This window comes from Callospermophilus lateralis, chromosome 7 (assembly GCF_048772815.1).
Source record: "Callospermophilus lateralis isolate mCalLat2 chromosome 7, mCalLat2.hap1, whole genome shotgun sequence".
Lineage (NCBI taxonomy): Eukaryota > Metazoa > Chordata > Mammalia > Rodentia > Sciuridae > Callospermophilus > Callospermophilus lateralis.
This window is the reverse complement of record NC_135311.1, coordinates 53,605,798-53,630,645: the sequence shown is the minus strand read 5'-3', so window position 1 is coordinate 53,630,645 and position 24,848 is coordinate 53,605,798. Positions and strand designations below refer to the sequence as shown.

Sequence of the window (24,848 nt, the reverse complement as noted above, 5' to 3'; positions counted from 1 at the left end):
TGCATGACAGAACATGGAAGGAAAAGGGTGCACGTGAAAGAGAAAATGTAAGAGAGACCTTGCTTTGTAACAGCCACTCACATTGCAATTTATCCATTCTGGTGAGAACAAGACCTCACAGGAAAAGGTGTCTGTCCATTCATGAGGACTTTACTCCTATGAACTGAACACCTCCCATCAGCCCTCTTCCCAATTGTTGCACTGGGAAAAAAGAAAACCTCAGCATGAACTTTGTTTGGGACAAACCATAGCAGATGGGAGTAGATCTAGATTGCCTTTTGTCTTATATCAGTGTTTTGGAATTGAGGTACCTTGTATGGGATTTGGATCATGAATTGCCCTTACTGTGAGGTTTGAGAGTGTGTGCTAATAGTGACCTACAATTTCATTAAAGTGATAAAGACTGTTTCTCAGTTTTTGACTATATAATTTCCTTTCTCCAGTCCTCAAAAACTGTGTATCCACAAAATATTATTTTGTAAGAAAATGTTACCTAGAGTTCTAAAAGCAATTTGGAAAAGGATATGGCAGCTTTGAATTTTATTGTTTTATGCACGTTTGCTGCTTTTATTTTGTCTTTCCTAATCACTTTTCATTAAAGCAGTTTTTCTTGGCCTCATATGTTCTCTTCATTTGTATTTGCAATTTCTATGTTCAGTACTAGTCCTTGTTCATGAGGAGTTTGTAACCATTAGGATTAATGAACCCACTTGTGTCCCATACTTCTATTTGAGATGGAAATTTTAGCATCAAAATTTAAGTAATCATATGTCATCTAAGCCTACTAGACATTGTTAAAGTATCTCTATTTTGAGACCCAATTAAATATGTATGTTGAAAGTATTTTTTAAAAATAAGCGTTTGGATTCTGAAATCATCTACTGTTGGTTAGGTATGTGAAAATAACCTGAATTTCTATGTTTTGCCTGATAATCTGAGTATTGTTTTTCTTAAAATTGCTAACTCCCAACTCTCACTGCTGACTTGTAAATGTGCAGGTTTCTTTAAAGGACCAGAGAAATTTTCTCATTTTCTGTTCCTGCTGATCCTGGTCTTGTGCACTGAAATACATTGCCATAGACTGTGAACAAGGAAAAAGAAAATCTAACAAGAATTTTATATTGCTTTTAAAGGAACAGGTCATATGTACTGCTTCAGGCTGCTTCAAGGCCAAGTCAAAAGACTGAAGATGTATATGGATGGCTAGCTTTGTTGTGGTCTTAAACAGTCACAGAGCTTAGACTCCAGAAGCAGGAATGTAGGTGAAGTATAGTGGATCCAGGATGTCCTGCTGCTTATATGCTGTACAACTTTAGGGGGCGCCCTTCACAGGGACTTACTGTGTTAGCTTTAGATTGCTGTGACAGAATACCCAAGAAAGCATCACAATGGAAGCAGGTGGTGGAGCAGAGCTGCTCTCCTCCCTGTGGCTGAGAAACAAGGTGAAGAGGGGTTCCTGGGGACAGGATATACCCTTCTAGGTATGCTCCCAGTGATCTACTTCCTCCCGCTAAACCCAGCCTCCTAACAGTTTCCATCACCTCCCAATAGTCAATATAGACCCATCAGTGGATTTCCCAGTCATATCAGAACCCTCATGATACGTTCACTTCCCAGAAGCCTCACCTCTGACAGTTGTTGCACTGGGGACCAAGCCTTCAACAGAGGAACTTTTGGACCACAATCTAGATTTAAGTTATAGTACTTCTCATGTGTGCAATACAGTGTCATGTGTAGTGGCCCTGGAACATCATTGCCCTGTTCTCCCCTCTGGTCTGTTTTCCTGGAGGCACTGGAATGGTGGGAGGAATCAAATTAATCTAATCTCATATTTCTCTAAAAGCCCTGTTTCAATAGATAAAGCAGAGAATAAATCAAAGTGTCTTTTAATATAAGGATTCCTCACAGTTTCCACTCTCTGAGGAGAGACACAGCAGAACTTGATTCCAAATGTTGAGTCTAACTGCAATTGAGATAAAGTTCTATAGCTCCCATCCCCCCTTTAAAATATCTACATGTTTGAAATATTTGAGAAAAGATCAAGAAGAAGGTGTTAGTATTTGTACTCAAATAATCTTTCTTGGAAAAGCACTTTGATCTGAAATAATCGTTGTGACACCTAGAAAGCAAGGGTGTCAATGGCTTTGAAGTAGTTCTTTTTTGGGAGGTGAGTGCTGGAGGAGAAATCTACCATGTGCTCTTACGATTGTGGTTGGGTCAGGTTTACTTTACAGTCTTAGACTGACCCTCATTTGGAGAAGAATATAATGTGTGTTAGGGTTGTTTGCTGTGCTTTGTTATATAGGATTTCACAGCAAGGGAAATTATGCCAGGTATTTCAAAGGATATTCCTATTCTCAAGTTAGCAAGACAGCAGAAATCATTATTGGCAGAAAGTAAGTTACCACATTAATTTACATATTATTCAATATGTATGCAAGACAACAATCTTCAACTTTCTTTTAGTAACTTGGTTTACATTTACTTCTAATGAATTTGATTATGGAGAAATTTAATAGACAACTTTGAAAATTATTTTTGTGTTACTTCAAATTTGGATTTGAGGTGAATTTTCATCTGACAGAAGCTGCTGTCTTTCTTTTTTTTTTTCTTTCAGATGGTGAATACCAAAATCAGAAAAGGGAAATGAGACACTGATTTTGAATAGGGAAATTTCTCACATTTATTTGACTTTTTTTCATTGTTGCCTATGGTACATACATAAAATAATGTAACTTAAAAATAAAATTCAGAGTTTACATAAATTACTAGTACTGCTTCAAAGTACTTCGATCATCTTAAACAGTAGATGGTAAAGTTGCTATTGCTCAAGGAATCTTCATATCCCTCACTGCTACACATTGCCATTTTCTCCCAGCCAATTCTGTTTTCAGTTTTTAACATCTAATACTTCGTTTCAACCAAAGGCTGGCTCCACAGAGCAATTAAGAACAAGTTTAAAAATGATTTCCATCAGTCCTAGGATTCTAAAATCATCTTTGCATTAGAAATCCTTTTCTGAATAAAAAATGATATGTACCTATTATTAAAGTGTCCAACAACATAGAAATGTTAAAAAATAGAAACAACAGTGAAATCCTATAGCAGTTGCACTTCCTCAGCCCTCATTGCTGATAGTGCATCTTATGTCCTTTGAACATCCTGTTTATTGGAAGCACAGGCAGTCCCTGGGTTGGGAAGCTGGCTGGAGTGGAGGACTGGGAGCCGGGCCACCTGGGGCAGTGGTCAGGTCTGAGATTCCTTCCTTTTCCTACACAGGGTTCTTCCTCTGCAGAGCTGTAAGCAGGCAGGAGACCTCGAACAGCCTAGTTTTAGAAAGTGGGCCTCGAGTAAGTGCTCAAAAATGTACCAATTGAGTCACAAATGCAGCCTCCTTAGAATTTTCCTTAGTGGGTCTGTCTTCCTTCCAAAAGACTCTTCTTATTACTTGTGTTTAGTCTTCATTTTTTGAAAAATAAAATGTTATCTAGGTTAATATTTAGAGGAAGCAGAGGACCAAAAGGGAATACATTTTAAAAACATGTTGTTGTTGTAATCTCTCCATGGCTTATCATTCTGTATCAGTGGTTTTCAAAGTGTGGTTCTTGGACCAGCAGCATCCATGGCATGGGAGAACATTCTAGAAATACAAATTCGTAAGTGCTACTGAATTGGAAACTGGAGCTGGCACCCAGCAATCTGTGTTTTAACAAGTCTCCCACTGACATTGATACAGGATAAATATAAAATCAAAAATTATTTTAAACAAAATTTTTATTTGGAATTTTTATTCTCTCATTTTCCACTAACTTTCACACCAACCTAAAGGAAAGGCAGTGATATTATTTCATGGCTGTGCGCTATTTTATGGCTCTACTGTTTGAGGCCACTCTCTGCTGTTCTGCATACCTCATCACTAATCATCCTTAAAACTTTATTTCAGTCTAACTCACTGGAAAGCCTCCCTTGGTCCAGAGATCCGGGTTGGCTTGCTTTGTTTATGCTCTTTGGAGTCCTGTGAATACTTTGTTTATAGAACAATTATTTTGATTGTAGTGGTTTGTGTATAGTTTTGGGAATTCCTTGAGGAAAGGGATTACATCTTGATGCTGCTTTTATTCCTGATCCCTAGGGGGATTTATGGCATGTGCAGATGCCCAGCAAATATTTGATTGAAAGATGAAGTGAAAATAAATAGTAACAGTAACTTCTCCAAGATGGAGAATTACTAAGAGATACATTGGTGTTAGGAAAAAGTTTAAACAGCTTGGGTTTGAATCCCATGTCTAGCCCACTTTTTTCATTTGTCTGACATTCAGTTTCCTGCTGGGTTACAGTGGCATAATTTCTATCTCACAGGTACATGTCGAGTTCCTGACACACAGCGCTGAAGAAAGGCAGCTAATAATAATCATAGTAAGAGTAGTATCTTGCACACATCAGTAACTTGAAGACAATCATCCTTGTCTCTCAAAGTCATACTGTACGATAGGGGCATTTTCCCACTTAGTTTTAAAAATTAGTTTTTTCATCATCACAAAGCACATAAACTTGATTAAATGAAGCTATTTAATATTTTGAGAGGGAAAATGTTAAAAAATTCAAATACATTGATGGCAAAATATTTTAATCAGTATGTACTTACAATACAAATAAGGTCCTTATTGTACATTTGTGTAAATATTTTTATTTTAACAAGCAAAACTACTGATACATGTTTTTTTGAATTCTACTTGTCAGAATACTGCAAAAGTTATTGATTCTGGTATAATTCCCAAGACTTTATTTTGTGATACCGTTTTTAAAAAATATATACCTGTGAATATAAGGTGCTCTCTTGCAAATATAGGCCAAAACCAGATTCATATACTTTTTAAAGGGATCAATGCTCAGAAAATTTTGGCAATCATATTTTGAGGAAATTTAATATTTATACATTTTACTGGGAAAAAATATTGAGCCTTCCCATTAGCTTATAAGTAGAATCTGTAATCCTACACATCAACTGACAGCACATGAATATGATGGATAGTCAACCACCCTGGCTCCCCCCTTCCGCCCTCCCCCAACTTCCTCCTTCCCTCCCTTCCTTCATGTCTTGTTTATAAAAGAACTGATTCCTAAAAAAGATAAAATAGCTGTCAAGATTGTGCCGCTGTTGGCTCACTGTTACGAACTGGAGTTGTGGCAGTTTAGTTGAGTAGATTTGGAGTCTCAGATCTACCATGGTTTGGATATGATTTTTTCTGGAGGCTCGGTCCTCAGCCTGGTGATTCTGAGGAGGGGGAACCTGTAAGAGGTGGGATTTAGTGGGAGGTAATTAGGGGGTTGAGGTGCAGCCCCTGGAAGGGTGAAAGCTGGTCTCATGGAGGGTGTGAGGCTACCATGCATGCGTGGCCTTTTCTGCACATGGCTGTTTGCTTTGTGCTCTCTGCCATGCTGTTTCGCAGCCAGGAGGGCCCTCACCAGAGGCTGAACATATGGGGCCACCTGATCTTGGAAGTTCAGCCTCCAAAACTGGGAACTTGAATCTTCCTCTCTTCTTCCCTTCCTTCACCCGCCCCCTCCCCCTCCTCCTTCTCTGTCCTGTCTTGTCTTTCTTTCTCCTGTATTTTTAGAGACATTTTAAAAACAAAAGTCTCTAAAAGTGCTATGAGAACAAACATTTGATCCTTATGTAGCCCCCAAACAGATGCATACACTTCTTAAAGGGCTCAGGCCTCAGAGGAAATGTGAAGCTGGTGCTTGAAAAAATCTATTCCCAATGCCTTCTGTGTGGATTAAATTAGAACTGCTGCCTGCCAGTCTGTCCCCTCCCTCCCTCCTTTCTTCCCTCCTTCCCTCCCTTCCTACTTCCTTTTCTTTATTTTCTTTTTTCATTTCCTTCTTCCTTTTTCCCTATCATTCTCTCCCTCACTCCTTCCTTTCTTTCCTTTCTCTTTCTCCTTTCTTTCCTTCCTCCCTCCCTTCTTATCTTCCTCTTTTTGTCCCTCTCTCTCCCTCCCTTTTTCTATTTTTCTTTTCCTTTCCCTTCTAAGAAAGGGAATTGCTATATTGCCTAGACTGGTCTTGAACTCCTGAGCTCAAGCGATCCTTTTGCCTCATCCTCCTGCTTAGCATGGGCTATAGACCTATACCACTTATACCCATCTTGACTCTTTTCTTTGTGAGTACCCAACTTCAGGCATTTTTGTTATAGAAACAGAAAATGGACTAATACAAGATCCAACAAACAAAGCCACTGATTTTAGAAAAGAGTGCCTAGGGTTCAGAGAGCCTACATGGCTGGCCATTATCTTATAGCAATTCAGGGACATATCTAGGATGAGAAACTATACTGATCATATGGCATTTGGGGGCAGTCATTTGGCATAGTCATTTTGTAGAATCCACTTTGATACCAGGAAATTTTTTATGTGGCCTGAAATGAAAAATCAGGCTTTTCTCTTTAGTTAAAATAACCACTTCCCTCGTTATTGAGCTTTTATCTCATCTTCAACTCTGAGAACTAAAACTTTATGGAATGGGATTAGTAATGAAGCAAGGATCCATATGGGGATTGGGATTTTGAAGGGGTCAGGAGTATCTTCCAGTTTGTTACTTTCTTTTCTTTTCTTTTCTTTTTTTATTAAGCTTAGCTCTTTTGACAGAATATCTGCTTTGAAACATCCAACCCAGAATGTCCAAATATTCAGCCTTATCCTGGGCTCTTTGTGTCCCCTCAGATTTCCTCTTTCTATGGTATTGAAAGACCCACAATCGATGTGAACATTTCAACCTGTATATAAATATTTTGTAGGGCTTTTCCTCTTAGTCCACGTTGCTGTCAGGTGTTTTCTGGAGGAAATAACCTTTAAAGATCATCTAGATACCAAAACCTCTTCAATAGGCTGTGTTTTGGCAGAGTAGTCTTTTTGAAGGAATATTTAAGACAGAGAATACTAAATAAAAAGAGAATCATAATAGTATCACAACAGAAACACGATATTATTAGACCACCACCACTGGAACAGAAGCCAGCACAAGGTAGATCCACCCTGGTTCTCTCTGTTGAAGGGATTTTATTGCTTAAGTGCTGTAAGAATTCTTATAGAGCGTCACGGGTACATCAAGATTGCCCTCATGGTAAGGGTGTAAAGGATGTAGATTGTAGAATTACTAAATTATTCAGACATGAGTTATCATAGAATTTCATCTGTATGCAGGTGATTTCTCACTCAGGAGTCTCTTCCTGAAGCTTGTCAGGGGCGGGTTGTCCTGGCAGATGTAGCCACGCACTGTCTAGTAGGCACGTGTGTCTGATGTGATGGGCCTGGAAGTCTGTCTTCAGAGAATGCTGGGAAAAGGAACTCAGGGGCAGCCCCTGAAGAAGAGTGGTGGCCCCCAGATAACTCTGGTGAACGACTTTTGGACTATAGTGACTTCCTACCCCCACCTTGTCATTTAAGAAAATGGGTGCCCACTGGATTTTTTTCCCCCCAATTTAGTGCAACAGAGTGGAGCACTCCTGCTCGCTGGTATCATTTCACCATAAGGGCTGAGCTTCTTTTCTACATCCTTTGAGAGGATTATTTTCTCTGTGCCAGTTCTTGGTAAATACTCATATCCTAAGGGAAATTTAGATTATCCGGGATTAACCACATGTATTCAGAGGGTCTAATGACTAAATAGTATTCCTTGCATTGCAAAATATCTGAGATCCAGAAAAAGAAGTCTTCCAGAGCTCTTTAGGTAGAAATTCTCCTTAGGATTTAAAGGCCACAGGTGACAGAGTTTTAAAGCAACAGCTATTGTCCTGCTGTTTTGAAAATTGCTATGCACGTAATTCAGTAGAAGTTAACACTAAAGGGAAAATTGCAAAGACTTGGAATGGAAAAGAAGAGGGATATCAAAATGGGAATTAAATAATAAAAGTTAATTTTCAGCTTTTTATCTTAAGTCAAAATGCAAGTTAATTTCAGAAAGCTGATTAAATACAGTATATTGAGGTTGAGCATAAAACTGATTGTGATTGTCATGGTCCTCAGCTAAGACTAAAAAAATGGAAAAGCAAGATGAAGGGAAAAAATTGAGTCACTAATTGCTATAAAAATCCTATTTTATTAGTACTGGTCTATATGTGTCACAACACGTAACTCACAGATAATTTCGGAATCCTCAGTTGAGAGTAGGCTCAGGCCAGCCCCAGATTTGTCACTCTAGCCTGACTCAGGTTCAGGTTAGCCCAGATGTAAGATGCCCTGGCCACAAGTATTTCTGGCCATTCTTGAAAGTTCTGGGTCAGCTATTTCAACCAGTTGTCAGCAAAGCTATCTTTGTTTCTCTCTGGAAGAGCATCAAATTTCTAAATAATGCTTGGACTTAATCCTCTCCATAAAGCATCTTCTACACCATAATTATCAAGAATCAGATCAGATTTCCTAGAGTTTGCTGAAGCTGGACCTACTTCCTGGGATTTAGGTACATCCAGGAGAGCACAGATTGAATTGATCTCAAACATCTATTTCCTTTACCATTTCCCAAGTTCACTCCCTGATCAATTCAGAGCTGAACTTTGTTAAAACAGCTTCCTCCTAGGCTCAAGCCTTCCTCTAAACTATCTTGTGCAGCCATAAGATTAGTTGTTTTTGATATGTTACTTTGGGGCAGTTAATTCTCTAGTTCAAAAAACCTGTTTTGATTCCCCATAATATAAATAATGATGTCTTTGGTCTGTCATTTAAAGCTGGATGCTTCCAATTTACCTCTTGGACCGTATTTCATACTCCGCTGTCCCAAACCCACAGTACTCACCAAGTATTTGCTCCTATTGTGTATGCCACCAGTCAGTTCCTTGTCAGATACAGCTATTCAGCATCTGTGTGCCATACATTGTTCTAGATGCTACAGATACTGCAGGATGCTACTGTGAATGAGGCTGTCAGACTCCCTGTTCTCATGGAGCTTAAATGTCTAGTCCAGGAAGACAGAAAATAAACATATGTAATATTTCGAAAGGGAGAAGTTAGGACAGATAAAAAAATTGACAGTAGGTATTGCTATTTGGATCTCTGAAAAGCTCATATTTTGAAAAATTGGTCATCATTGTAGCAAGGTTCAGAGGTGGAGCTTTTAGGCAGTGATGAGGGCTATATACACTCATCAGTAGATTAATCCATGTGATGGATTAATAATTTGGATGAACTATTTATTTAGTGGGATCTGTAAGCACATGGGCATGACTTGAGGAGGTGGTCACTTGGGGAGGAGTGGTCTTGCACTATATCTGTCCCTGGCTCCTTTTTTCTCTTTCCTTTTCTCTCTCTCTTCCCTTCTCTCTCCCTCTCCTCCCCACCTCTGTTTCCTGGATGCTGTTACTTGATCAGCTTTTCTCCACCATGCCCTTCTGCCATGATGTCCTTCTTTACCTCAATGGAGTTGACAGACCATGTGCTGAACCTCTAAAACCCAGAGCCTGAAATAAACTTTACCTCCTCTAAATTGTACTTGTCAGGTATTTTGGTCACAGCAATGGAAATCTGACTAACACAGAGGCATAGAGGATGGGTACCCTGTCTTTTAACTCCCATTGACATGTCTGGCTCTTCGATTTTTATAGCACTAATCATGGGCTATTTTGATTTTTTATGGTTTTAGTTATATAATCTGGATCAGATTACCTGTGTGCAGATTTTCTGTGTACTTAAAGCCCTGTGACTATGGCAAATTTCTTAGCTACACTGAGAAAGAGTGAGGTTATCTTTAAAATGAGGATAATTGTGTGCATAAAGTTGTCTGAGAGTATTTACTAATTTCTGCAAAGTGCTGAGTACAGAGGTGGATGTTATGTGCATGTCTGTGTGCACATGCTTGTGTATAATATATAACAGCGTTTGATTGTTTACCATTGTCATTTTTGTTTGGATAAGGTTAATTTTAAATCCATGTAATCATTTATGCTGCTCAACAGAGAAACAACCATTCAAGATACAGAATAATACGTTTCCTGACCATCTGTTTAATAGGCACCAGAGGAAGCAGCACTCACTGCTGGGCTTTAGGCTTTGGGAACTGTTCTCTTTTCACCGGGTCCTGTTGTGTTCACTGCTTCTCTTATTTTCAATTTGCTACTACAATATTTTACATATAAATTGTTTCCCCTAGCTAAATGCTTTGCCCTTGTAAGTATGATATGGAAATTTGAATTAACTGATGATCTTAGGAATTTTTGACATATTTTTATACATGAATTTTTACTCAAATGTCACAGACCAAACTTAATTCATAAAGATGTTTTAAGCATTTGCACTACTACATAATGGGTGGTCCTGCTTTAGTAAATAGTAGAGTCTTTTTGCATATATCTTGTGTTTGTACAAATGCACTCTAGGATGTTTGCACAATGGCGAAATCGCCTGACAATGCATTTTTCAGGATGCAGCCCTGTTGTTAAGTGACATAGTACAGTGTAAAGACACTGGCAGCAGCACTTGCTCTTAGCAGATGGGGATGTTAGGACTTGGGCTCATGTCTGGGTTAGGTCATTTGATTGTCATGTTCCTAGAAATCATTTCATCTCTCTGACCCTTAGAGGGTTCTCATTTTAAAATGAAAATATAGGTTTTGTGTTTAAATAAAAATGACCACTTAACCTACTGCGTGACAATCAAAGGCACTCAATAATTAATTGCTAAGTTGAAGAATGGAAGGGAAAAAAAAAAAACCTGATTCTGTTTGACTTCAGGAACTCATAGTGCTACTCTATTCAAGCCTGTGATTTTTCAACACTAGCTGCTTATTAGAATTACCAAGGAAGCTTTAAAAATTCCATTGTCAAGGCTCCATCATATAGTGTATTTCCTGAAGATAAGGCCTGGTGAGTATTTCCCCCAAGCTAAATTATTGCAATATTTGTTCTTCAGGTCTCCACTGTCTGTCTCCCTTTAATTTAATCTGTTGAACTGGCAGTACAGTTTTCCTAGAAAACAAACTGAAATATGTTCCTGCTTCCTTAAAAACTTGCCTAACTTGTGGGCCTAGCAAATTAAATTCTAACTTTAAAATGCAATCTGAACCTAACTTGCTTTGCTAGTACCTGGGAAATTGTTACTGTGGCTTGTCAAGTTTGAAAAATGGAGCCAAGCCAAAGGGGAAGCCCTGAGCGGGAGGCAGGGATCTGGGAGTCCATTCCATGCAGACTGACTCAAACATTGGTGAGATCATTATCTCTGGAACTAAATGACCTTCACTGTTTGGAAGAAAGAACAAGAAGGGGTGAATGCTTAGAAACAAGTGGAAGGATTCAGAAGTGTTACCAGGCACTGAATAATATTAATGTTTCTTTTTTGTGTGTGAAAAACACTGGAAGGGAAGACCTGATCACCCATTAGCAATCAGATCTCAGCTTCTGTGTTCCCTCCTCAGAGAAGCTTTCCTAGAATCTTGGGTGAAGACGTGTCCCCTCTTATGCTCTCCTACAGGGCTCTGTGCCATTTCTCCTTAACTCATATCATCAGTAATTGTGCACATGTGTTTTTGTGATTATCCTCTTGTCTCCCAGCTCGACTGTGAGCATGCTGGGCGGCCAAGGTCTTATCCAGTTTGTCCAATGAGTGTCTGCAGGGCTGAGCTGGCACGTCTGCCTAGGTGATTGCTGGCTCCATGGGAGTTATCAAGGGACATTCACAGATGGTGAGAAATGTGAAGCCCTCCTTCTTTTCAGTACCTGTTGAGCCTTCCTCTGGTTTCACTGAGGAGGATGGTGGGCATCTAGAAGTGTCAGTGTCTGCTCTGATTTGACCATGTCAAGTTGTGGGATCTTTGGGATGTCACACCACTCTGAAGCTGCCCCTGCTTTGGTAAAATGAAGGATTGGCCCAGGCCTTTCCTCACTGTGGATCTGCTTGCTTTCCCACCATGCTCTGATTTCTCTGGAGGGTTTTGTGCAGACCTGTGCTGTCTATTGGCCATTCATTAACTACACACGGACGGCTATGAGCACTCAAAATTCAGCTAGTCTGAATTGAGATGCATTGTAACTTAATCTACAAAATCATGCGTGTAAATTAACTATAAAAAAGCTGATGTAAAAATTTATAACATTTGACAAACTTGTTAAATAAATTTACTTATTCAGTAAATTTAAAAAGGTCATTGGATATATGCTCAATATACAAAATCAAATATATCTTTGTAAACTATTAACAAGGAGAAAACAAAATTTAAAATGAATCACATTTATAACAGGATGTAACCAAATATAATACTAATATAATACTAAACATAATACTTCATGTTTATGATCTCTATACTGAAAAATGTATAAAATATTATTAAAAATTCACTAAAGAAGACCTAGATAAATGAAGAGACATGTTCACAGATATAAAAAAACAACCTAATCTAAAATGTTTTGGCTTTCATATTGATTACATGTTGGAATGATATGTAGATGTGTTGAATTACATAAAATAATATGAAAATTAATTTCACCTTTAATTTTTTTTTTCAAACAAGGCTTTTTAGAATTTTCGAGTTATATGCATGGCTTCTGTATTTCTATTGACTAGCTCCGGTCTAGAAACTACTTTTCTAACATGATAATTAATTTACCTGCATTTTAATTGTTCATATGCATATGAAAATCAGTGTTCTCAAGCAGATTATGAAATGACTAGTATTATAAAACCAGCCAGAAGAGAGATTTTAAGGAATGTCATTTTATTCTACTCCTGTAGGCAAAGTTGTAATTTATGCTAGGTGGTATGAGATATGAGAACCACATGTAGAGGATTTGCTCTTTATTTTCTGTGAGCGTTCCTGAGGCTGGGACTGAAGATGGAGCATCTTCAGGCTCTCACCAGTGACAGATGCTTCTTTACTGTGAGAGCCTATCATTCATTCTAGCGTAATTCAGAAAGCAGACACGTTTGCCAGTGAGTTGTAGGATTTCAAAAGGGAGCTGAGTTAGGAAAATGTGTTGACTTTGCCCATCTTTGAACATTAATTGAGTTTTCCAAGTCCCATAAGTCATGGAGAACCCTCCCAGTCCATTTCAGATCACATAAGATCATGGCCTGACATGAACACAAGACACGCTCTTCCAATTGGAGTCAAATGACAGCCACAGTGGCTTCCTGGTGAGCTTCTGATGACTGCTCATTATAGGGCTGCTCTGCTAGAGTCACTCAAATGGTTCAGTGAAGAACCCTTGTTCACTTAGAGTCTGCAGTTAAATTTCTGTTCTTGGCATTGAACGAGTTAAAAGTGCTGCATAATCATTGTAGCCTATATGTCTACTTTGTGCTTAAAAGCAAGGGATAATTTGCAAATACAATTAGATTTTTGAAACTTAAGTGTTTCTTTTACAGTTGTGAACAAATAATTGAATTCCTTATTATTTCCTGACTTTATCAACACATTCAAACAGACCAGCTTAAATTTAGGAGGGGCAGTGCTTATTTCTTTTTTTTTTTTTTTCCTAAATATTTTTTTGGTCATAGATGGACACACAATATCTTTGTTTATTAATTTATTTTTTATGTGGTGATGAGGCTTGAATCCAGTGCTTCACACCTGCAAGGCAGGCATTCCACCACTGAGCCACATCCCCAGCCCAAGTGCTTATTTCTTAATAGAAATTATGCTTCCAGACAGCTACCTCTCTCCGATGAATTCCACAATTCAACTGCTTTGGTATTTGGACCAGGGGCATGGCTGAAATATTGGAAGAAAAGTTTCTCAAAATCATTCATTTGGTGTGAGAAAAATTAGCACTATTGGTCCCAGTTTACTTTTTTTTTCTTTCTCCTATTTGGTCTTTTGTTTTAATTTTGTATATACTTCTGTAAATTATATTAATGCGAATTTTATTCAGTAGTTCATGTGCACCGTGGAGGAACCTGCCTGGAGCACAGTGGGCAGCGTGGTTGGGGATGGCTGGCATGGCAGGTGTGGCGGGGTAGGTAGAGTGAGGCTGGAAGCAGAATGTGAAGACCCTTGAGTGTGCTTTTAAGCAATTGGAGCTCTTTGCATGAGGGCTACCATTTAAGAATTTTAAGGTGGGGTTGGTGGTAATGGTGGCGTGATTAGGTTGACAGCTTAGAAATCCTGTGCTCCTTCTGTTAGCCAGATGCAGGATGAGTTTGAAAGGAATGAAATTGGGGGTCTGAAGATAAATTAGCAGCTGTTCTAATACTTGAGGCAAAAAAACATGGTCTGGATCAAGACAGAGGCACAGGAAGAGGGAAGGAGTTGGATCCAGAGAGGCTTAAAAGGATAGATTGATAGGGTTTAGATCTAGAGCATGATTCTAGACAGTTTTCCCAGTGTCTAGCTATGGGAAGGAAGGAAGTGGGATTGTGGGGTCATTGGGAATAGGGAGGAGAAGCAAGGTCAAAGGGAAGATGCCCTCTCTGGGCTCCTCAGAGGCAGAATACTGAGGTCAAGATGGCAGAGGCTGCTGGACTGCCATGCTGTGAAAATGTCTCATGTGACAAGTGCAAATCCACTCTTTTTTTTGTCATGCCCCCCCTTTTATTAGGGCTTTAAGGCAAATCCCTGATACCATGTCATTTCTTCCATATATGTCAGAATTCATCTTAATACCATTGTCATCACAGCAAATTCTTAATACCGCCGAGTGACCAGCCTGTTCACATTCCAAGATTGTCTCTAAAACGGCTTCTTACCATGGGTTTGCTCTCAGCACTCCAGCCCCACTGTTTCTCTGTGCCTCTGGCTGCCTGGAGAATGTATTGTCTGACGTCAACCCTCAAGGTCTGGTGCCATGCATCCTCTTGATGGGCTGAGCTGGCCCTCTTCACCCTGCTTCCTGTGACCTCATTTCCAAGTCTAGGTGCCTCTGTTAACAGGGAATCATTTTCTGATACCAGGTATTGGGCAAAAGAGCTCCACCACTAAGGTGCACCCCCAGCCTTTTTATTTTTTCAGACAGGGTCTCACTAAGTTGCTGAGGCTGTCCCTGAACTTGTGATCTTCCTTCTTTGGCCTCCTGAGTTGCTGAGGTTATAGGTGTGCACCACTGTACCTGGCCCCATTAACTGGAATTCTTTATTATTATTATTTATTCTAATTTGTTATGCACGGTGGCAGAATGCAATTTATTTCATATTACACATATAGAGCACAATTTTTCAAGTCACTGATTGTACACAAAGTATTTTCACACCATTTGTGTCTTCATACATGTACTTAGGGTAATGATATCTAACTCATTCCACCATCATTACTACCCCCTTGCCCCCTCCCTTTCCCTCCCTTGCTTTTGCTCCATATAAAGTTCCTCCATTCCTCCCATGCTCTCCCTCCATCTCCATTATGAGTCAGCATCCTCATATCAAAGAAAACATTTGGCCTTTGGTTTTTTGGGATTGGCTAACTTCACTTAGCATTATATTTTCCAACTCTATCCATTTACCTGCAAATGCATGCTTTTATTCTCTTTTAATGCTGAATAGTATTCCATTGTGTATATATACCAAAGTTTCCCTATCCATTCATCTACTGAAGGGCATCTGAGTTGGAAACATAATTGAGCTATTGTGAATTGTGCTGCTATAAACATTGATATGGCTTTGTCCCTGTAGTATGCTGTTTTTAAGTCCTTTGGGTTATAAACCAAGGTGTGGGATAGCTGGGTCAAATGATGGTTCCATTCCCAGTTTTCCAAGCAATCTCCATACTACTTTCCAGATTGGCTTCAGTACCACCAGCAATGTATGAGTGTGCCTTTTCTCCTACGGTCTCGCCAACACTTATTGTTGTCTGTATTCTTGATTGCTGCCATTCTGACTGACTGAATGAGATGAAATCTTAGAGTAGTTTTGATTTGCATTTCTCTAACTGGTAGAGATTTGAACATTTTTTCATGTTTGTTGATTGATTGTGTATCCTTCTCTGAGAAGTGTCTGATCAGTTCCTTGGCCCATTTATTGATTGTTTTTTTTTTTTTTTTTTTTTTTTGCGTTAAGGTTTTTGAGTGTTTTATATATCCTAGAGATTAGTGCTCTACCTGATATGCTTGTGGTAAAGATTTGCTTCCATTCTGTAGGTTCTCTATTCACCCCACTGATTATTCCTTTTGCTGAGAAGAAGCTTTATTGATCCCATTTATTGATTCTTGGTTTTAATTCTTACATTACAGGAGTCTTATAAAGGAAGTTGGGGCCTAATCTGACATGATGGAGATTTGGGCCTCCTCTTTCTTCCGTTAGGCACAAGGTTGGCCAGAGATCCGGATAGAGGTCTGCCCACACGCCCTGCCACACTGCTGCCTAATGATCTGAACAGAGGCCCAACCCAGTGCCCACATGGGGAATCACCCTGGTCTGGGGTTCCTTATTCACCAAAGCATGGCTCTACGGCTTAAGTGGAATTCTTAAAAAGCAAAGCCCCTCATCAGAAACTAGAATAACCTGAGATCCACCTGGGATCAGTCATCGGCCTCCAGCTCTGGCAGCAGGGAGCTGCCCGTCAAGCTGGCAAAGCTTGTTTCTGCCTGGGTGGGCACAGGCACCTCGAGTTGAGAACTGAGAAATGGCCTGCAGCAAGCACAGCCACCACTCTCTGCTGTCCCACCCAGCCACACTCACCAACTCCAGAGTCATGAGCAACTCCAACCACTGACCAATGGAGAGGGCGTGCACAGAATGAGCTCCTGTTGCCCATCAGGTAGGCAGGCAGCCCCAACCCAGCCAGCTTCTGGGCACCACCCAGTGCCAGATACATGCACTGGCAGGCCTGGTGCATTGGTGGCAGTGAGCAACCCAAGACCTCAGCACCCAGGCTGGTGCAGGGAGCTGCCCGCACCCGACCGTACACCACACTGACTTCAACTTCCCAGTATAGACAAATCCACTCTTAACCAAATAAGAAATATATAATTTAGGAATTGGCAACTACAAAAAGCTTCCCAGAGAATAAGGTGCCAGTGACTCTTCTTAGAATGCATGTCCTCCCTGGATATGCTTTGATGATAGGGGAGAGGGGCTAATTTTTACCCACAAAGCCTCTATTAACCTGTGACAAAAAAAAGTGTCTGGAAAAATCCCAGCTGCCCTTCTGTGCATCCCAGGGTCACCTCTTCTCAAGGAATTTTAGGACCTCCCTAGCTTCCTCTGTCCAAGGACCCAGCTGACCTTGGTATCGCCTGTGGGCTGCCATGTACCTTGCCACACTATCTGAGTTCACTTGCATCTATCTACCCTGTGTGCTTTCCTAATGGACTGGGGGCTTTTTGAGAGCAGGGAATATGGCATCTTCTCTTGGCTGCTCTCAGCTTGCAGCATCTTGATCTGGTGTATCTAGCGCCTAGTGAGTGTTCTGTAGATGTTTACTGCATAAATGCAGGAGATGTGGAGCATGGTGAAGAGCTGGCAATAACTCTGCTACTGCCTATTCTGACTTCAGGTGAGCTTGTTGGTTTTGGAGGACTTGTGGGTTTGTTTGTTTTTTTTTTTTTTTAGTAGGCAGAAGGGGATATTGAATGAGAATGGCTTCCAGAGGTCCTGGAATTCAAAATCATTAAGAACCACTGAATAAAATTTGGTGGCTCTAGATTTCTGTACAGGGTAGAGTTGGTGAGTGGGGGCATATGGGATTTACTAAAGGAATTGTCTGGTGCTATAGTTTGGCTCTAGAATGTCCCTCCAACGGCCCATGTGGTAAAGGATTGGTCTGCAGCCTTTAGTGCTATTGGAAGGTGGTGGGACCTAGGGGGAGGAAATTAGGTCACTGGGGCTGTGTCCTTGAACATTGCAGTTAAACATTGACATTGCAATTAAATGACAAACATACTCTAGTGAAATCAATTTTTATGTTTATTTGGGGCAGTGATGTATGGGGGTGATGGAGAGGATGGGAGGATGGGTGTCAAAGTTTCTCTGAGCCCACCCTTATGTTCTTGTCTACTCTTAGAGTTCTTTCAAGTCTCTGTGAGGTGGGCCTCCCATTTTCTTATCTGAAGTGCTTTGTAAACACCAAATTTTACTGATGATGCTGATAACAACAACCATGATGGCTGTTATTTACTTAGGAAACAATGGTAGAAGTACAGGATGTTCTTCTATGGGTTGTAGGCATAGATTAACCTTCACAGTAAACTTGTTTGATAGCTTGTTGACACTGTTATATTTTTAATATTGATAGGTTGTGTAAGAGGCTGAGCAGGGATGTGAACCCAGGAAAACCTAACCCTACCTGCACACCTAACCAGAGCATGTGCCTTTCCTAAAGGGGGTTTGTGTTCTCTGTAGTTTTAATTTTGAAAATTTAAAAAAAATGGAATAATCTTTATGTTTATGATCATTACATTCAGCACAGACTGTAGTTTAGATCCATTTAAACTATAGGGATACCCTACTCTTGTGAACAATGGAAATTCATTGCCTCTGGTTTATCATCTTGATACAGAAATGCAGCTTTGTTCTTTTTATCTGCCTGAACTGCTGTGCTTTGCTCACAGACGAGGTGCATTTTCCAACAGCATCCTGTGGTTCCAAGCAATAGCCAGCTGATTTAGGAAGTCCTGGAGATGTGTGGTTGGAAGCGACACTAAGCTGCAGTGTATCCTAATGGGGATAATTTACTATGTGAAATTAGAATGGCAAAGAAAATTAAGATAATGAGTTCTTTTCATTTCCTGGGAGACTTAGGTGAAATATATTGTTAATCTGAAACTCACCATCTGGTCGGGTTTAGAATTGGGCCCCATTTGTCAGAGAATCTGGCGTCTGGGGTTCCTGGGTAACACAAGGTCTCTAGGCTGCCTCTGGGTTGCAGCTTGCCTGGTCTTCAGGACTCGACTTCTCTTGGAATTTCTCAGCCCAGCACCCTCAGGCCCACACTTTGAGATACCTCTTCTGGGTGCTAGGTTTTTCTCCACTCCCTGGGGCATTTGCTCTGAGCCTGCAGAAACCCATGGTGCTGCATGCAGGACTGGAGCCTCAGCTGCCAGATGGCACTTTATACTGTGGAGCTGTGATGCTGTGGACCCCTCCTGGGACCAGGAGGCTTGCTTTGCACTTGGGGCTCCAGGCTGCAATCATCTGATTGCCCTTTCAGAGCCCAGCTCCCCATGAAGATGTCTTCCTCAGGAAAGCCCAGGGAGCCAGCTCCTGTTCAGCCTTCCCTTTGGATCACGGTGTAGGTTTAGAGGTAAAGCTTCAGCATGGAAAGCTCAAGGAGGCACATCCATGTGAGTTAACTTTTTTTGGTAGATCTGCATGTTCGTGGATCCCCCAGGGATCCTTCTGGTAACTTTCTGAGGGTGGTCTCCTTCAGTCAGGCCCCTACATGTAGCCATCACCTACAGCTGCTATGTGGATGGCTTAAGATACAAGTCACAATATCAGTGGCACTAAGGAGCTCACTAGGCAGAGTGGGAATTCATCAGAAGTCTCATAAAGAGAGTAGGTAAAAATGGGCAGCCTCTTCAGCACATTGTTTTATTTAGTAGTTTTAAAACTAACAGGATGGTAAAAATAGAGCTCAAACAAAATAAAAGTCATCATCAGAGAGAAAAAGTCTGAAGTGGGCACTAGCGTGTGTGTTGGCCCTAGGCATGAGGAGATAGGCCACTCGTTCCTATATTTAATTTTCCTGGTGGGTTTCTTCTTCAGTGATTCATTGATTCTTCATTCATTTCCCACTTGTGCCAGCCTAAAGGTCCTTTACACATCTTGACATATTGTCCCTTAGTCTCACAACTCCTTTGCAAGGCAAGTGTCATTCATTCATTTTTTTTTTAAAGCAACATATTTTTGTGTGAAGTTGTTGTTCTGAGCCTGGCTGTGAACTAGGTGATGGGAACACTGCAGGGGAGAAGCAGTTTCATTCCTCTACCTGAAAGGTATTTTTCATTGTTGGAAAGACAGACAAATAAAGGGATGACCGGAATGCCTTGTTATGTTCTTGCATGCTCTTCAGGAGTATCTAAGTTCAAGAAAACATCACGGAGAGCCCTACTCATGCCTTTTGTCCCCGTCTTCCTATTTAAGAATCTTTCCTATAGCAATGCCTGCCCACAGCTGAAAAGATATTTGGCAGGGATGGTAATTGCAGGTTTTGTAGTAACATGTTGAAAAAGCTCATTGGCAGGAGAATGGCAAAATCATTATTTGCTTACACTGGAGTGTTACACAGCATTAAAATGAATAAAGTAGATCTATACATACTGACATGATTGTGATTTATTTTTAGTGACAAAAAGCCTGCAGTAGAAAAATCTGTACAACAAGAATCCATTACTTAAAAGAATAATAAAAGAGAAAAGGAAAAGACCAAAATTCTCTACAAGTCACACAGATTCTTAGCTGTAGTTTCCTTCAAGTGGGGAGGGAGGGCAACTTTTATATAAAACATTATATTTACATATAACATTATTTCAATTTGACAAAATAAGCATGTGTTCTTTTCAAATATTTAAAAAAAGTCAACTATTACTTTAAATAAGGTGATTATATCCAGGGTCCTATGGAGACACCAAAGACCCAGGCTGGGGCTGGAAGAGGATGAGAGAAGGCTTCCTGGAGGAGCCGAGAGCCTTGCTGAGCTCAGGATGTACCTGTCAGCCTCCCACAGGGAAGAGGAGAGGATGGGAAACCCCGTGGGTCTACCTCTCCCAGGGCTTCAACAGTTTGCTAAGGTGGCTGAGGGCTCTGCTTCCTTCTTCAGCCTTTGCGGGGCTCCAGCCACCCTTCCTGAGGACGTCTCGCATCTCCACCTCTTGTCTGTCTCTACTACTGTCATCTTGGTTCATCCTTCTTATTTCTCCTGTGGACAGTTAAGGAAATGCCCTAGGTGTCTCCTCTCCTTCTTCTGCCTCTATCCTTCTTTCCCAGTCTGTCCTTCACTCTGCTGAGTGATCTTTCCAAAATCCAAGTGAGACCCTGTGATCTGTTGCTAAACTTTCTCAAAGACCCTTTACTACTTCTAGAATTTCACCCCCCAACACACACTTTTAAATCCAACACAAGAAGCCACGCCCTCCGCCTTTCTCCCGCAATGGCTGTTATTGACGTTATGCCCAGATGATCTTCATTTCCTTATAAATGCCACTCTTGTTGCCCACCAAGGATTGGACATAGGTAAAGAAAGAAAATCCATGATGTGGATTTAGTATAATTGATTGTTAGTCTTAACTTGCAAACATTCTTACTAACTTACCTTCCTTTCAGGGAAAGGAAGTTTCTATTTAGTTTTCTATTATTTTGAGATAAATAATTTAGAAATTAGCACATTGGAATGAAAATGGTCTTTTTAGTCTACTTGGGGATGTTTTCTCTTGAAAACATTTTTGAATGGATATTTGAAATGGCAGGTCAGTCTCCACAGAGAAGTTTTAAGAATCTGGCATTAATTTGTATGTGTGTCTATTCCAAATCCAGACGCACTCTGCCTTTATAGAGTACTCATTGTTCTAAAAACACAGTACTGACTAAACAGTCCTTGTTTGCTTTGGCTAAACTTAGAGTTAATGGATGGACTTTATGTGTGAAAGGATAGACAATAGAACTGACTGGTGGTTCTCCAGACTCACTTGAAGATGCACTGCATACCATCCTTCCAGCCCCTACCCCCAAATGTGTCTTTGATAGTTTTCTATTACTGAATGGTGACAAATAGTCCTTGTTAAATAAATAATGGGAGTTGGTTTGAGCTTGTTAATTTTCAGAAAAGTTTTTGCTTAGAACATGTTCAAGACGGGGCTAACCTAATAGACTGTCTTTTGGCTCCCTCTGGTGGACATTAATATAAAATTCAAGCTACCTTTTTTCCAGGGTGAGATGTGTGAAGGGACAGGTTGTAGTTGATCTTGTTGGTGGAAAAAAGGCAGGAAATGCATTCTTATTTTGTAAACATATCATTATTATAGAAGACAAAGGAACATATTACATTACATATAAAATAAATTGCTATTAAAATAAATAATAAAATGCATAGCAATAGTACTGCTATTCCTGGGATTTTGTTGTTATTTAGTAGTGACAGTGCTAGACCAAAGTGTGTAATGGAATTAGAGGCAGATTTACCCCATAACTTTGACATTTCTACAGTAGACTAAAAGCACATGCTTAAATTCAGTAATATAGTTAATTCAGGGATCTAAATACTATTTCACAGATCATTTCAGAACTTTCCAAAAGCTAGACTTTTCACTCAATAATTGCATAATTTTGGAATTTTAGCAAATAATTATTTGAATCAGTTCACTTTGATAAAGTTATTAGCATTTATTCATTTGTGAGCTTCTGAGTTTACCGACTACTTGAATTTTTTTTTTTTACTTTTATTGGGAACTAATCAATATCAGGTTTTAGCTAAGTGATCATCTTGCCTTGATACACAGTTAACCAGAAAAAAAATTGGAGTCTTTCAATTAATTTTTTTTTCCCTTTTCTTTTTCTCCCCTACCTCTCAAGGTCGTAGCAGGAGGTTATGGTTACACTGTTACATGCTCATCTTGTCACCATGTCCCTTGTTCCATTTAACCTATAAGAACCATCCTAAAGAGTTATGCTCCCTTTTGTCTTTTATTAATGAACTTAAAGATTTTTTTTAATTTTATACTGATAAAATTATATGTATTTGTCCTGTACCACATGTTTTGAAATGTGTATGCATAGTGGAATGGCTGAATTAGGGCTATATCACCTCACATAGTTTTTATTTTTTCATGATGTGAACATTTAAAATTTCTTCCCTTTTTTTTTAGAATATGTTGTTATTGTCTATAGTCACCATGTAAATAGATTTAATTTCTGTACAATAATTTTATTTTATGTAATAATAAAAGTTCACATTTATTGAGTGAAGCATTTCATGAGTATTATCTAATTTAATTCTTTCAGTCACTCCATGAGGTAGTTAATAGTTATTATTTGAATTTTACAGAGTAAAGTTGAGCTTAGGTGAAAATTGGTAAAAAGGGCTCCAGGTGTTCTTACTCCAGAGCCATGCATTTCTAACTACCACAACCTACTGCCTCCTGATGCAGGTTGGAGGTGAGTTCTTGTGTCACCAATACCCTTAAAAGGTTTCTGCAGAGGACTGCAGACTTACATTTTGCTGTTGAAGTGAGAAATTTGATTACTTAAACTTGGACAGTTTGTTTTTTCTTTTACCACCCCTTCTCCATACTGAATGGGCCATATGGTATAACCACTGTAAGTTTTATTTTGTTTAATTTTGAGAGTCAGGATAAATTTTATCTATTATCAGAAAAAGAAGACTATGAGAGAAATACATTTTAGGTCATTGACTTCCTGAGTGTTTTGAATAAGATGATAGATGATCTTAGTTATAAAAGATTGAAAGGAGGGTAAAATTACTGACCACTAATGCTGAAACTGTAGCAGGGCACACTTAGGTTTAGATACTGAAGAAATTCATAAGTAATCTTTGAAATAGATAATCAGGGGTAATTTAGAACATTTTTTTTCTCTGAAAACAGAATAAGGCAATTTTCATAAAGTTGGTGATTATAAAGAATTGCTACTATTTAAATATTCTGCATCTGTTATTTAATCCTCAAAAAGTCTAATGATCATTAATTATTATTAGAGGCATTATAGAGATGAAGATTTGAAAGCCTAGAGAAGTTGATGATTTGTCCAAAGCTATCTGCTAATAAGTGGGCACTGGAGGGTCTGAACTCACAGGTCTGACTCAGGTGTCCACCCTTTGAACCGCTTTTCTGTGATGATGGGAAATAAGTATGAGTCCAGTACAGCAGCCTCTGTGGCTGCTGAGCACTTTAAAATATGACTATCAAAAACAAGGAATTGAATTTTTAAAAACTTTAAGTTAATTCATTAACCTCATTTGACTAGTAGTTATCACGTTGGAGAACACAGCTTTATGTGATCCCTTAGGGTTTGGAGAAGCAGAGTTATCAGACATTTGGAGTCACCCAGTCTATTTCTTTGTTTTACTGACAAGGAAATGGCAACTCAGATGGGTTAGTAATCTGCTTTAACTTGTAAAGTCAATAAAAAAAAGGGGGAACAAAGTATAATCCATGATTTTTTTTAAAAATTCAGGGAATTATAGTTATACATAGCAGTTGGGTTCATTTTCATGAAATCATACATGCATGGAATTTGATTTTCTCCATTAAAACCAACATTCCCCCTGCCTTTCCTTTCCCTTGTCCCTACCCCAATTCTCCTGCATCTCCTCTACTGATCTCACTTTCACTTGTTTATTTATTTTTGATTGATACTTTATACATGCACATAAAGGTGGAATTCAAAATTATCCTGTGTACATATAATCCAGGTGCTTATACTTCCCAATCATGACTCTTCCCATTCAGTACTTTTTGGCCTCTGCAAGTTTAAATTTCTTTTAGCATTGTAAAAGATTGGAAAACTATGGGTTATCTTATATATGCAGAAATATAGGTTCATTTAACATTTTCCTTTTTTCTCAGGTTATAGAAACTTTATCACGACTTTCTCGAACACCCACAGCATTGGCCACAGGAATCAGGTATGTGTTTAGTTTCTTTGTGGTTCATATGTCACATGCTGTTCATTGTCATGATTATGTATGAAAAGTTTGCAAAGCACCTTTACAGGGGCCAAATGCACATTTGAAATTTTTTTGAGGAAGTAAGAACTTGTTTGTAGGGTTGAATAAGACACACTAAATGTTGTTCTCAGTTCACTGTGGTGACTGTCTCTGGTATGGTTCATGTTCTTTTAAACCCCCTTCAACATTTCTATACATGGACAAATACAAAGCTTAAGTAAGTAAAATATATAAATATATGGTAATACATTTTTTTTCCTGTAAAGTAGACCATAATGATAACTCACAACTTTTAAGTGTTTAAGGATTAATCA

At 39.4% G+C, this 24,848-nt stretch overlaps 1 protein-coding gene across 2 annotated transcripts in view; it reads left to right on the top strand.

Moving 5' to 3' along the window:
- The window catches only part of Vav3 (vav guanine nucleotide exchange factor 3), a 359,269-nt gene that overhangs the window by 143,364 nt on the left and 191,057 nt on the right, over window positions 1–24,848 (top strand). For both annotated transcript variants that reach the window (XM_076861720.1, XM_076861719.1), the window contains exon 3: window positions 24,434–24,492. In XM_076861720.1, coding sequence (XP_076717835.1) covers window positions 24,434–24,492 — 59 coding nt within the window. The remainder of the gene's footprint in view (window positions 1–24,433; window positions 24,493–24,848) is intronic.